The sequence below is a fragment of the Abramis brama genome, assembly GCF_963993115.1.
Source record: "Abramis brama genome assembly, chromosome: 4".
In the NCBI taxonomy this organism is placed as follows: Eukaryota; Metazoa; Chordata; class Actinopteri; order Cypriniformes; family Leuciscidae; genus Abramis; species Abramis brama.
Genome location: NC_139966.1, coordinates 41,457,996 through 41,473,732, shown reverse-complemented (window position 1 = coordinate 41,473,732; position 15,737 = coordinate 41,457,996). Strand labels below are relative to the sequence as shown.

The 15,737-nt window shown below is 39.8% G+C and overlaps 1 protein-coding gene across 2 annotated transcripts in view; it reads left to right on the top strand.

Moving 5' to 3' along the window:
* nav3 (neuron navigator 3) overlaps positions 1–15,737 on the top strand; it is a 150,926-nt gene that overhangs the window by 78,085 nt on the left and 57,104 nt on the right. For both annotated transcript variants that reach the window (XM_084110693.1, XM_084110694.1), the window contains exons 8-9: positions 1,556–2,579; positions 7,039–7,151. In XM_084110693.1, coding sequence (XP_083966819.1) covers positions 1,556–2,579; positions 7,039–7,151 — 1,137 coding nt within the window. The remainder of the gene's footprint in view (positions 1–1,555; positions 2,580–7,038; positions 7,152–15,737) is intronic.

Genomic DNA, 15,737 nt, shown 5'->3' with positions numbered 1-15,737 from the left:
GAGAACATGGATCCATCATGCCTTGTTACCACTGTGCAGGCTGGTGGTGGTGGTGTAATGGTGTGGGGGATGTTTTCTTGGCACACTTTAGGCCCCTTAGTGCCAATTGGGCATTGTTTAAATGCCACGGCCTACCAGAGCATTGTTTCTGACCATGTCCATCCCTTTATGACCACCATGTACCCATCCTCTGATGGCTACTTCCAGCAGGATAATGCACCATGTCAAAAAGCTCGAATCATTTCAAATTGGTTTCTTGAACATGATAATGAGTTCACTGTACTAAAATGGCCCCCACAGTCACCAGATCTCAACCCAATAGAGCATCTTTGGGATGTGGTGGAACGGGAGCTTCGTGCCCTGGATGTGCATCCCACAAATCTCCATCAACTGCAAGATGCTATCCTATCAATATGGGCCAACATTTCTAAAGAATGCTTTCAGCACCTTGTTGAATCAATGCCACGTAGGATTAAGGCAGTTCTGAAGGCGAAAGGGGGTCAAACACAGTATTAGTATGGTGTTCCTAATAATCCTTTAGGTGAGTGTGTATATATATATATTATTTTTTTTAATTTATATTTTTCAAATATGTGAAGAAATTACTTTTCAACAAAATTTATTTTATTTTATTTATTTTAATTTTATTTTTAGTACAAATGACCCAAGTGAAAAAATATGCCTTTGTCTGGTTGCATGGGATTCACTCTTAAAATGTAAAACATATCCTTACAAAGAAGTACTTGAGTACATTGGTAGAATCAGATGGTAAAACCATGGTAATTTGGTATGTATGTTGGTACTGCATGATTATGATTACTGTATTCATATACCATATTCATATGGTGCTAGAAAGAATGTCATTCATCATAGATAAAGAAGGAAAAAACAGCATGGTAATACAATGGTACTTTTTTGTCAGTAATGTACAATCGACAGAAATCTAGTCAAAGTAATCTGATTTATATACACTTACATTGTAAAGCATTTTGAGTCTGTGCCCTGAGCCTTGCAATGGGAAGTTATCATTATTGGACTGATAGTCAGTGCATTTTAAATGATGTTACATTTGTGCAATGTCATGATCTAAAAGGCTTGATATATGTAGATCTGTGGACATGATGTATTTGTATTGGATTAAGTATGTTTATATATATATATATATATATATATATATATATATATATAATTCTGTGAGCCATGTTGATTCTCTGCAAAACATCACTGCATTTACAAAGAACAAGAGAGTGTCTGGCAACAACAAAGTATTTGAAATCCCACAAAATCAATTTAGGAGCCAATTTTCTGCCTGAGTGCATCGCAGCATTGCTTGGGATTTTTAGTATGCGGTGGTTGCAGAGTAAAGATTTGGTTGGAGCACTATCTATTTCTCTACCATTCCTTTCCCACAATCCCTTTCCTCTTAATATTTGATTATTGCCGCAGTCATCATTTTTTTTACAATTTTCACAACACAAACTTCGTATTGCTTCTAGGGTGTAGTTTTATCAGTCTAACAGATGTGTCCACTGTGTGGTCTGTTTCTCTGGCACAGAGTCGGTGAAGGGCATCCCTCTGCCAGGCAGCATGAACGGCAGTGGCTCGGTGCCCTCAAGCACCAGCGGGCAGCAGCTGGCCTCTGCCATCCCCTCTCCCACAGCTGGAAAGTCCTGGCGCAGCAAATCCATGAACATAAAGCACAGTGCCACCTCGTCCATGCTGGCCACCAAGCCGCCTAGCCCAACCGCTTCCCCGACTCCTCCCTTATCATCTGATCGCCTCCGGCCCCCAATCACAGATGCCTCCAAATCAGCCCCCGGCAACCAGCGCTCCATGTTGGAGAAGTTCCGGCTCATCAACCCTCGCTCTGCATCCAGAACCTCGCCCTCGGTGGCCGAAATGGCTCTTCAGGAGGAGGACGACTTGTCGGAGTTTGGAGATGAGGGGACCTGCAGTCCCACACCACCCTGCGGGATCTCGAAACAGCAGGGGAAGACCCCTGCATCCTCCTTTGCACCCCCAAACAAGACCAACAACTGCAAGAACCACAACAATAAGTCCTTGCCGCACCCCAAAGACAAAGAGGAGAAGAACAAGACAAAGAGCAAAGCCACCACACCACCCAAAGAGGAGCCAGTAATAGTGGAGCCCTCTAAGAAAGGCTCAAAGATCGCCAGCTTCATCCCCAAAGGAAGCAAAACATCTGCAGCCTCTGTGAAGAAAGAAAGTGCAATCCCCGCCTCCAGCGGCATCCCCAAGCCTGGTCTGAAGGCTCCGGCGGCGACCGCCAAGCCTGCAGCAACTCAGCCTAGTGTACCTGCAACTAGTGTACCTGCTACAAGTGAGAAGACCAAACATAGTAAAGGCAGTCAGTCTATATATATGCAGAAATCTTTGGGAGGTTTGGAGAATCGTAAGACCAGCATGGTGTCATCAACCAGTACCTCAGCACTTTCTGGATCCGCCACTTCAGGGCTAGGTGGTGGAGGAGCTCTAGGAGGCAATGGCGTAGTACAACTTCCCCAGCAGCAGCAATACAACCATCCCAACACAGCAACCGTCGCCCCCTTCATGTACCGGTGAGTGATTCTCAAACACAGTTGGACTTGATTGTTACATTTTTTAAATATCTTGCTTTGCATATTGTGAATGATGGTTTCCGAAGTTACGGGTACCTGCTTAATGATTAAGGATCTGGATCTGTCCTGTTCAGTCACAGAAGAGTCCACCTCTGTCATATTACATTTACCATTATACCCCTAGCGAATTAATTAAGAGCAGGTGGGCTTTGCTTGTGATCAGTGTACTTTGTCTCTTTGGATAAAATTAGACAGAAATCCCTCAGTAGGAAAAACAGATGTCAACATTTTTCAAACTTACTATGTCCTCATCATAGACCCTTCTGGCTTCTAGTCCTGGCAGGGCTACTGGGGTCTATACATCTGATGACGCTTAGAGACATTAAAGTGTAAGGCTCAGATAAACAGACAGATCTGGGTTCCTTGGTTCTATTCTGGGTTGTAAAATCATTATCATTATCCATGAGACAGCAGGACCATGTCTCTGTAATTACCCTCAATAGACAGGCAAAGATGAAACCCTCATCCCCAGGAGGTCCAGAATAATTACCTCATCTTTTACTCATTCTGCACACTGATAACCAGTTGTGTGGCTTTTGCCAAATGTAACAGGTACTATTCTGCCGTGCAAAGGCAAAAGACCGTAACTTCGTTTTTGGTCGAAAATGAGTTATTTATATTTTTGGCACATTCAAGACCTCCTTTATCATGTGGATAAGTATCTTGAATCAATTCCGTTGTTTTTTCGAGAAAATAATGAGTTGTCTTAACAGTAACTTCCAAAAGCCCATGAGAAACAAAGGCAGAACACCGTAACATCAGTTACCGTTCTTTGGCTTTGTTTTGGAACGCTCAAAATTGAGTTACGGTACTCTGCCTTTGTTTAGCTGAGCGTCAATATGAAGTTACTGTGCCGGTGTTCTATCAAATAATGCTACCTAACAGATTGTACGGTTCTGCCTTTGTTTTAATGTCCATTAAAATTAAAATTACGGTGTAGCCTGTGTACTTTGTACAGCTGCCATCAGTCCCTCTAACTTCTGATGTCCTCAGAGCTTTGTCCTGTGGTCAGAACATTTAGTATATGGTCTGAACCCGCCGTCGACAAACGTGCGATAGCGATCGCGAAGGATTATGCAGAGTTGACAGAAAAACGTTACACATTGCCGTATCAGATGAATACAACCAAGAATTAAAGCCCCGCCTCACTCAGTTCGGGTACTGGACCTGGTTGAAACACTCATGCATCTAGCTGGCAGAGTGCCAAAACTTCGCTGGCACCTTCAGCCCCGCCCTAAACGCGGTCGAGCCAACGCTGGACTAATATATCTATGGAGGTATTTTGTCATGTCAAATGTATTAATAATGCCATCAGAATGCAACCAAAGCACAGGATAGCAATAAGTAGATGGCTATAAATAATTGTAAATCATACAAAATAAATGCCATGATCACTAGATTTTATACAGGTGTTACTATAATGATTTTGTTAATGGTGATCAGCAACCAAATATTGATAATGTGGAAGTTACTGCCTTTTGCCTTGGCATGACTTCTCACTTTTTGCTGACAATACAAAGGCAGAGTACAGTAACTTTAAAATAGTGGTCAAAAGTCAAGTTTGAGCTCAAGATTTTTTTATGCATATAATTTTCATTACTAAAACATCTATTTGCCAGATTTCCAGTGTCCTACCTATAATTAATTTGACGGGACAACTAAAAATCTTTAAAGTCATTTTTCTCAGTTCCACACTCTAGCGACTTAAGGTCTTTTGCCTTTGTAGGGCAGTATTCGTAATCACTAGTTGTTCACAAGATACACCATTAACTATATACAAAGTACAGCAAAATCCAGTTTTTGTTTAGATGTGGAAAGTAATATCTGCATGAAAGATCTGAATGTTATAGAGTTGGCCTGGTGGGAAGTGCACATGTTCCGACATGTTGCACAGTGGTTTTTCTGTGCAGGCAACCCGAGTTTTAGTCATTTTCAAATCAATCATTTCTTCACTCTCCTGTCAGAGTAAAGGCAGAAAGAAATCTGGAGGATGTCTTGTTAAATCTGACTGTGGGGGGTGATGTTAGCAGGATGGATCTCTTTTCATTATAGATTGTCTAGACAAGAGTCCTGTATTGACCAGACGGGGTGAGACCCCTCTCACACACATAGGCTAACAGAGCAACATAAAGCATCATTAATTACAGACAAATAAATGTTGAACTAATCATCTATATACACAGTTTATCAAACCAGCTTTTAAACCCACAAACACACACCCACACCCACTGATCATCTGTCCATTGCATCACTTCGCGCAAAGCTTTGTAAGAAAAAACAGTGGGTAAACGTCTCATCTCGACAGTATTAATAGCCCGAGTGGGAACCGCTGAGACGTTTGCCAGACCGCCTCGTTAGAGGGGCGTGGCTTCCCTCAGTCCTCACCAAGAGACCAGTGACATCACAAATGATGACTAATGAGGGTGAATAGGGTAGAGTGGAGGAAGAAGAAGTGGGAACAGAAAAGAGAATATGTGATTGATGGGCAGAGGGCATTCATAACAGTTTGAGTCAGCTTGTTAAAAAGACAAAGAGGGGTGTTAATGGTCCTATGACATGGAAGACAAAGATGAGAGTGTTAAAAGCGAGAGAGGAAGAGTATTGTCCTTGAGCGATTGTGTATGTTCAGTAACGTTTAATCCTTCTCTTGATAAAGAGCTCTCAAACCTGATGACCCCCGTCTGACATGCCTGCACAAACTGAACCTTTAGAGCTCAACGGCTCTCATAAAAACACACTCACCACCTTACCGGCCTGCCACAGGTTCATTATTCACAGGAAGATGATGGCGTTTTCTTAAAGCTGTGTTTGGCATTCTCAGTGTCGTCTCATAAGGATTATAACCTAAAGACTTAATGGAATTTTAAACTGAAGCCTTTATCGCACTCCACCACCGCAGATCTTCCTCTTGAGAGCTTTGCTTGGCACTGTAAAACCTGCAGGGCTGCGACAGTACTCAATGGTGCTGCAAGATGGTACACTGCATTGTGAATGGGTCCACATGGTGACCATGCTCTTTAAAACTACACTTACATAGGGTCAAACTTTTTGACATGTTTGGCAAAGGTGGGTGAGTTGATGAAGTTGCATTACCAGCCTCAAAACTATATTTTTGTGTAAATGTCAATATGTATACACTAGTCTCTCAACAAAGCAACATTTATTTGATTAAAATATTTTTTCCACTGGCATGGAGAACAGTGCCTTATTGCCTCTCTTCCCATCAACACTCTAAGCTTCAATGATGTTGCATGAAAACTATATTAAAACGATGAAATGATGTGTCTGATGCCCATGAAATCTCTGTATGTGTCCTTACCCGACCTTCTGTTGAAACTGTCTGTTCATTCAGTTCACCTACCTGACAGTTTAAGCCCTCTTCCTTTCTGCATCATTTGCTTATTTGCATTCTCAGGCAGAGTTTGTGTGTACGTGGGTGAGTGTTTGTTGTCTCAGGTAACACAGGAACACGTGGTGAAACTAACAGTGTGATATGCCACTGAAATATTTGGCTGGTGAATTGGATGTGTGTGACTGTGTGTGTGTGTGAGAGAGAGAAGGGAATGTTTATCTGGGCGAGTGCAGGTATCCTGGGACAACTTTGTTGTAGATGTGGTTGTTATGCATACATACAGTCATAGAGTTTCTCCCAGACTGTTCCAACTGTTCCAGTCTGAACAGCGTCGTATGTGCATGTGTTTGTCAGGTTTTGCTATATTTTTGGGTACCAGGTGTCTATAGGTTAGTTTATAGTTTTCTATAGGTAAAAATGTCTTCCCTTTATTTTAGGGTTTGACTACAGTAGTACAGTTAGTCTATAGTACTTGCCATTCATTTTAAAATTTAATAAAAAAATAATAATAAAAAAATAATAAAAAAATATATATATTAATGGTATTTAGTATTTGGTGTTAATTATATTTTATTATTTAATAATATATTATTTAATTGTTATTGTTATTATTAATGGCAGGGTATTATTGTTAAATACCTAAAACTAAAACCATAAAATAAAATAAAAATGCATTACTTGACATAAAATAAATATGAACTAAAAAATAAATAAATAAATAAACTTATTAAATTTCAGATAGTTGCCAAGGCAACATTTTCATTTTTGTTTAGTTTAAAATTAAATTGAAGAAAATAAAATACTAATTACAGAAAACTAATAAAAATGACTAAAATTTTTACTAAAATGAAATTGAAAACAGAAATATTGAGAAAGGTCACATGTGACCAAAACATTTGCCACTTTTTCATTAAACCAGTGGTTTTATCTTGCAACTGGTGGTTTCCATTCATTGTTAGGATGATATGCAGGCATACAAAAAACATGATCTTCTCTGTGTAAAAATACTAATAATTCATATGCAATTTTTCCTTTTGCTTCACTCAGGACGTATTCAGAGAATGACTGCACTACCGTGGTCCCCACTGAACCATGTCTCAGTCCCACAAAAGACCTGGTCTACAGCAAGACCGCCAAACAGTGCCTGGAGGAGATCTCAGGTAGGATGAGTGCCGCCACATGTGCACATACACACCTACACACAGTCAAACACACTCAACACACCCAACACACATACACTCACACAGGCACAGATTCTCTCTGCAGGCCTCTAGTTCCATGTTGCTATCGCAGCAAGAAAAAGGTCAGATATGACAGGTGGACAAAGGCTAGCCTTGTTTGGGAGGCCAAGCAGCAGAATGTGTTTATTTGCGCTTCTGTGTATTTCTCCATGTGTGGGACTATGATGTGACAGCTGATAGCTGAAGATAGGTGCCTGTGACTCAGGCTCTGCTCGCACACATATTTTAACAGCCAGTCTGTGAGAAATAAATGCAAATTGTGCCCAAATGCTGCATTTACCTGCGCTGCAGTTACTGGAAATGGAGGGTGCACTATGACATACGTTCCTAGTTGTTCATTTCCTGTGTGAATATTTATCACAGCCACTGTTGTTACAGCTCTCTGCAAACGCTTGGGTTTATTTCATTAATTCTGTACGAGATGAGATTTAATCGGTTTGCGATCTGGTCGCATGTGTGCATCCCTGAGGTTCCCTGTTGTTATTTTAATACATTTTGTTCGTAATTAACCATCTAAAAAAGCTAAAAACAAAAAATATTTTCTCAAACCAGCCCCCTCTTCTTTAATGAGATATAAATGAGTGCTCCAGCTTGCACAAAAATGCCTGGAATGTCAAATTAAAGTGAATAAACTGCAGACGAACACATAAGCACAAAGTGGTCAGTCGTTGTATGTCAATAAGAATGCAGCCCTGCTGTGGTCATTTTGAAGGTGAGGGACATTGTTGTTTGCAAATGGATCTTGAAGCAGCAATAACATTGTGACTCATTGGGAGAGTTTGGGACAGTTTATGGCTGATGAGACTTAGGAAAGCATACAATTGTAATTGTACCCTGAGCTGTTGAAAACAAATTAAGAAAATAAATACAAATATATACAATAATTTAAGATGATTAGACTTTATCTCAGATCCATGTCTCAAACTGTGCTCTGATTTGCCAAAATGCTAAAATCTAAAGTCAGAATTTTTGTTATGAACTCCAATGTTCCTTTTATTTTATTGCTCTATATTCCTACTGTATGCACAGGATGATACTTTGTTTTAAACAGAAATTAGAACTCCATAAAATTCTCTTGAGCTATGTAAGGGGAGCATGTGAGAAGAAAAAAAAAAAACATTTTTCCTCTTGGATAGCATGTCTACAGGCTGTTTCTTCTACATCTGGGCATGCTTGAAATGCTGTGGTTTGTCCAGTGATGCGTCAGGGAAACCCTCACATGGACTACTTATAGATGTGAACCTCAGAACTCACTTCCTGTTAAAGTGCATTGTGGGTTCCACCCTGTTGTAAAATTTGTTTTACTCCATGCAAGGACAAGAACAAAATCTATGCATGCACCTGCTTTGTTTTTGCACATTTAGATGTCTGGTTGGTTTGGAGGTATGCAGATAGTTGGTAAAGTTTATACCACTGTTTGATTAAAAAAAGAAAGAAGAAAAAAATAACTTCCTTACATTTGTTGAATTATCCGGAATTTATGTTTATGGTAACTATCTCTGTTGGTTAATTCTGAAACATCAGGCAAGCACTTTTGTGAATATATCTTGTCGGAGTCCATAAACGGATAAAAAAAAAAAAAAAAATATATATATATATATATATATATATAAATTATTAATAATAGAATATCATATATAATAATACAGACAATTGTCTATATGAAATATTTAATTCATAAATGTATTATTATATTATATTATATTATATTATATTATATTATATTATATTATATTATCTGTCTTACATCATTATAAAATCATGCTAGTAATTTTTTAATGATGATTTTAATTTTTGAATGCATAATAAGAATTTTTTTGATGAAAGATATTAATTTTAATGTTAAAATCTAGCTTTTTATTTTGGGGGTCCCTGAGTCAGACCTATAAAGGTTGAAAATCTCTGTTTTGGGATATATTATGGTCTTAGTTCAGCTTTTTTTGTATGATTTCCTTTCCTTTTCCAGTTGAGCTGTGTGCTGCGGCATTTCCAAATGCATCATCTTAACACCCTTCGCCAGTATGAAGGGAGAGAAATCACAGTGTTACAAGCCAGTTTTGTCTTGCGCTATTCCCACAACACACACACACACACACACAAATACCTGTGCTGACTCGGTAGCTAACAGCAACAGGAAACCAGCCATCATTGCTGCAAAGAGAAACACAGAGAGAGGAAAGGAGGAGATAGATAAAGAGAATGAAGCAGCTCACAGCATGTTAAAAGGAGCAGGCGGACCCTGAGCTCGCACCTCGTAGCGCGCACACACATACTCAGTCTCTGCTCCTGTCCCTTGGAGCGAGCCACATGCGCTCACTCCAGCCGGTAATTAATAGACAGAGTGTGTGAAGAGTCCTCGGTTGCTGGGAGAGAAACAGGAAGAGAGGGAAACGCCGTGAAGGATATGTATCACAATTTAACCGTAATCTGGTGCAGATCTGCTTCCCGCGAGCCTCTGTGCTGCATTGAAGGAAAGAAGTGATAGAAGAGGAAGAGAGGAGGAAGACAAGGAGGAGTGTGCTCTCAGCACGTGCACCTAGATGCTGGTTATTGGCTGCGGCGAGCGAGCGTGTGTGTGGGCAGGATGATATTTGAAGCTCCCTGGTGCAAGGGGCAGTTTTGCGACTGAGCTTGTGTGCCAGCTACCACCTGAGGCACGCAGATCATGTGAGGAGAAACAAACTTCGAGATAAGGTAGAAAAAGTGCGAGGGATCCTAAAGAACGTGTGAAAATATGAAGCGGGGAGCTGACTTTTCTGTGTTCCAGGGCGGCAGCCCACCTCGCAAGTCACCGCAGTCTCTCCCAGACAATCTAAACCTCCGCAAGCAACGTTCTCTCGGCAACCTCGTGCTGCTTAGTGATGGGGAGCAGAGGGTTTACACCTTTGAGCTGGACGAACCGCCATGCCCACCTTCATCAGCATCCGGGATGTCGTCTTCATCACCCTCGCCCCAACACGGCCGATCCAGCGCTCGTAGACACCCCGAAAGCAGCACCCGAGCTCGGTCGCTCTCGCTGTCCCTCACCAAGATGCTCTCCCAGTCCGAACACTCCCTTATACCTGTGCCCTGGGGTCGGAAGTCCAGCCGGATGGCACCTGCGCATCAGCTGCAGCGGCCGGAGTTGGTGGATAAAGCGGGCAGCAGTAGAAGATCAGATGAGGACACCCGGGCAGGTCTAGCAGGCACTGGGGGAGACTGGGAGCTTGAGAGTGCCAGAGATGAGCAGGCACAGCTGGATAAAGAGGTTATACTCACTATGCTGGGAGACCTGGAGCAGGTTTTAAACCCGCAGACACGCCGTAAGTGCCATGCCGTATAGCTACACAGAGTCACTCAAACTCATCAGTAACATACTGTAACAGTCTTTGTGCCTTGCTTGTGAGTTGCTGTGGTAATGGTCATATTTATCCCTGTACTCCGAGTCGAGCGTGTGTGTGACTGCATTAGAAACGGTTCTTGGGGATGTCAGGTTGAATTATGGTTCTCTGATTGTGCTATAGGAGAACATTTAGAAGCCACATTCACCTGCCGGCTGTGGAAGCATTGCCATGCTGTCTGCTGCTCTGATCAATAGCTCTATTTACCCTCCCGTCGGTGTGATCCATGCTTTTATTCCTCACCCATCTAATATTAACCGCCAACCACTGGGCTGTTTGTTCGCAAGCCCACCACCTCATCTTATTGAAGTAATTCAGTTCCCCGTAGTTCAGTGTGATCGCAGCATTCTTTCACACAGCATTTGAGTTAACTGAGGAAATGTTTTAGAGGGGTTATTTCTTACTTCTTTTAGTGGACACTGTTACTAGTGCTAATTCTTAAAGGGATTGTTCACATAAAATTGCAAATTATGTCTGAAAATCATTTACTTGATGTCATTCCAAACCTATGAGCATTTCTTTCTTCTGTGAAACAAAAAATAGATATTTAGAGGAAAAATTCTGTGCTTTTTTGGCCATACATTAAAAGTCAGTTAGAGTCCAATGTTGTTTAGACCCCAACAGTCTTCGAAATATCTTCAAAAGAGTGAAATGCATACAAGAAAATACATGGAAGTGAGAACTTTAAGTTTATTGGTGAACTATCCCTTCTAAGTAAGGGATTTGTTCAAATCTCTAAGCCTAAGTAATAAACTCCAGCATAACTCAGTCTACACAGTTTTTTTTTTTTTTTCTACGGACAATAGTACCTCAAAAAAAATAAAAATAAAATAAAATAGATATATATATATGCAACACAATGCTCCCATCCAGTGTAGGCAAATGTGAGCAGTTAAGCGACTGAAAGCCAGTAGTGGTGCGATGATGTATAACTATTTGTCGCTGTCTTGCTCTGCAGGCAGTCATATGCAAATGTGTTTTCCCGTGTGACATCACAAGTCACCCGATATCACAACAAGCTGTTTTTAGAGCTTGAATAAATAAATGCTTTGTTTATAATGAGGAGGTTGTTTTAAGCTGTGAAACTTGCAGGATGTTTTAATGGTACAAAGACCTCTTACTGTATATGATGAAGGCAAATTTGATTTCTCATGTCATGGTCCCTTTAAGCAGGTTTTTGCCACTGTACCTTTAATACTACAGTATATTTAATTGGCTAAACTCTTTGCTATTAGGGCGCAGAAATCTGCTGTGTCACCCTTTTTGCCTTGAAATGAGTGATACGGTACAACACAGCTCTGAATTATGCAAAACACAAGCAGAACAATGCATTCTGCAAAGAATCCAGTTTGTAGCTGTAGACTCTGAGGTTAGCTTTCACACTGGCACAATTAGGTTAAATCAAAGCAAATTCTCAGCTAACATCTGATCAGACAGAGCCAGCGGTGTGTCCTCACACCCTTCCTTTGCTGCTGACAGGCTCAAATGGTGCTTACAGAAATGTGTCTGCTCGCCCAGAGGGCAACAAGTGCAGTTATACCACCCAGAGCCCTCTTGATCATCAAATACCCGAGCCAGAAGCTCTTATATTGTTTGTTCATTTCTAGGATTCACATACATTGAGAATGCACCGTGCACCTGCTATATGTGTGTGGGTTTTAAATTGCCCTTTGCTCTATATGTGAAGTAGTGCAGGAAAGAGAAATGACTTTATTTGCCTTACGCAGGTTGGCTGAATGGTCCATTACAATGCTATAAAATAAGCATTCTGGGTAATAGAGGGCCTGATATATTCACAGTGACTGTATGTGCTCCAGAGCTATGCCTCTCTGGGCTGTAGGGATCAGGATGGTCGACTAGTTTAATTAGTGAGGTTTAGTGTTCTGTTTTTTTTTCTGTTTAGTTGTTTGAGACTTAATATTTTATGTAGTGTGCTTTAAAGGGATGAACTTTGAGATACACCCTTTCAAAGAGGATTTTAGCATGGTACTGTGACTAAAAATGTCAACACGGTAATCTGTCTCAGAACCGTTGCATCTCTCAAAGTCATTCTCTTTACATAATTGCCGCCACAGTCATCTTTTGTAACGAATCAAATTGTCAGCTGCAAGGAATATAGTTTTGAACAAAGTTACAGATATTTTTGGAATGTTGGTCTATGTACACATTAAAACAGATGTCTTGCAGTGTTTTGCACTGTGAACTTTTAGTTTTTAAGATGCCGTATCTAAAACAGTTTGACTTTTTAAAATGCATCTCAAAACCCTTCAATTATTTTTAAACTGTTTTTTAACATAATAATGCAACCCATGCAAACATGTGCTCCATTGCTCAAGACCAGCTTGTCAGCTTTTTCGTATATGAAAGTATGTTGGTTTGCACGCAGTGTCGGATCTTTACAACCCAGAATGTTACATCCATAGAAATCTCGTCAGTTATTTCCTGTGGCAGAATATGCATCTTTGATATCGCTCTAAGTTTGCACTCTGGCTCTGTATTGATGGTCAGTCATGACAACCTCATACAGTACGTGGTTGTGCTTCTCATCATGTCTTCAATCCTCTCGGACAGAACTTCCACTCAGATGACTTTTGAGTCAGGCCCACTTACATGATTGCTTCTGTTTGTCAGATGGTTTGCCTTCCAAACAATATTGATTGACAATATCTGTGTATAGAGTCCAGCTCTCTAAGCAACAGCACAGACATGCTGAAACAAAATATGAGGTGGCATTTAATAACACAGGAGAGAAATAAGGTTTGACCTGGAAGTGTTTGAGAAGTGAGAAAGGCTGTTGAAAATAGTTCTTGGTGTAAATTATGGTTCACATGGGAAATCACCTTTTATATTTCTTGTTTTTTTGCTAAATACTTTTCCAGACACTGTGAAAATAATACAATCAGTTTTGATTTAAAGCTACAGTGCTATGCATAAGTTTAGACACCCATACTAAAGTTGACTAAAAAGAGGAATAAAAAATCATCTTTTGGAAACTGAACTTAATGCCTTAATTTAAAAAATTATGAAAAATCCAACCTTTAAGGACACCAATTTTCTTTGTGAATGAATAATGTATCGTAAACAAATAAATGTTCTTCCTTAAAATACAGGGTGCATAAGTTTGGACACCCCTATGTTAAATTCCCATAGAGGCAGGCAAAGATAAAGTTCCCTTGGCCTTTGGAATTAAAATAGCCCCACATCATCACATAGCCTTCACCATACCTAGAGATTGGCATGGTTTTATTTCAGTTAGCCTAATAGCTAGTTTGATTTGCATTGAGAGATGATCTTATGGAAAGTACCCCATGCCAATCTCTAGGTATGGTGAAGGCTATGTGATGATGTGGGGCTATTTTAATTCCAAAGGCCAAGGGAACTTTATCAGGATGCATAGTATCCTAAAAATAAAATAAAAAAAAAATACTTAAAAATAAAAATCTGCCTGTCTCTATGGGAATTTAACATAGGGGTGTCCAAACTTATGCACCCTGTATTTTAAGGAAGAACATTTATTTATTTACGATACATTATTCATTCACAAAGAAAATTGGTGTCCTTAAAGGTTGGATTTTTCCAATTTTTTTAAATTAAGGCATTAAGTTCAATTTCCAAAAGATGATTTTTTATTCCTCTTTTTAGTCAACTTTAGCATGGGTGTCTAAACTTATGCATAGCACTGTAATTTTAAATGCCCACATTATGACTGATGAGTTTTTCTGCAACTTCAACACATGAGCAACACACTTAAGATCAGTGCACCATATACTGTACGATAGCAGATTTTTTTATTATTATTTAGTGATATAAGTTTTATTATTATTAATTAGTGTTTCATATCATAGCTCATTGACAATGGACACAGTATTTTACAGTCAGGGTGTGATAAAGCCAGACATGACTGGATCAAATAAGCAGGTCTCTGATGTGATGTGGGAGTCATGCAGACCTGCTGTTAAACCTCTTACTGCCATCATCAGCTTGTATGAGTGTCTATTTGTTCAATGAGTTTAATGCAGTGGAAAAGAAGCACTTAACTGAACCTCTGCAGATCCAGATCCAGAGTCTGAGTTCTAGTGGTGTTGTGGCCATGAACAAATGAAAAATATTTCAAGTTTTCTTTCTTGTAAAGTGCATGAATGCCTTTGATGTCTTTTCCTGGCTTCATAATGATGTTTTTGCAATTTAACATTGATTGATTTATTATTATAAAAAAATAAATAAAAATTAGGGCTGTCAGTTAAATGCGTTATTAACGGCGTTAACGCAAACCCATTTTAACGGCGTCAATTTTTTTATCGCAGGATTAACACCTAGCAAACTTTGTAGTTTTTTTTCACATGCTTTTACAACAACTAGTACCGTTAGTAAAACTACAACACCACCGGATCTAGCTAGACCGGAAACAAAACAACAGGCACGCCGCACACTCTTGTTTGGGCTTGCGAGCCAGCCAAAGAGTGGACTAGAAGCCGCGTCTAGGACAACTTGTATCGCACATCTGATCGGACAAAGCAAGCCGATCCACTTTTCCATGTTGATAAGAGCATTAAAATGAGAAAAATAATGGGACAAAAAGAAATCAAGAGACATTTAGAATAGATACAAATGTGCGATTAATTGCGATTAATCACGAGTTAACTATGACATTAATGCGATTAATCGCGATTCAATATTTTAATCGTTTGACAGCACTAATAAAAATGCTTTGTTGACATTAGTGGGGAAAACCCTTATGTTTAAACAGTCTCGCTGGAGTCTCTTAGTAGATTTTTAAATGAATCAGTTGAGTGAATAATTCAATGACGCATTCACAACACACGAAAAGACACTCTTTGGTCGATAACAATAATGCTGTAACCTGCAGAAAAGGTTCACTGAATGAATCAGTGAATGAATCTGAAAGAATCTTTTTGGGGGAACAGATTAAAATCATTTAAACCATTGAGACAATTTAAAATGTACACCTCTATTGAGCTCATACTGAATTTTCTTCACTTCTGTCCAGAAAATGAGGATGAAAATATGTGCAGTTAAATGACTCGGCCTGTTCGAATTTGACAGATTTCTGCTTTATAGGCAAATCATGCTACAGCCAAACTTTGAGCCTGGCTTAGGGGTTAAG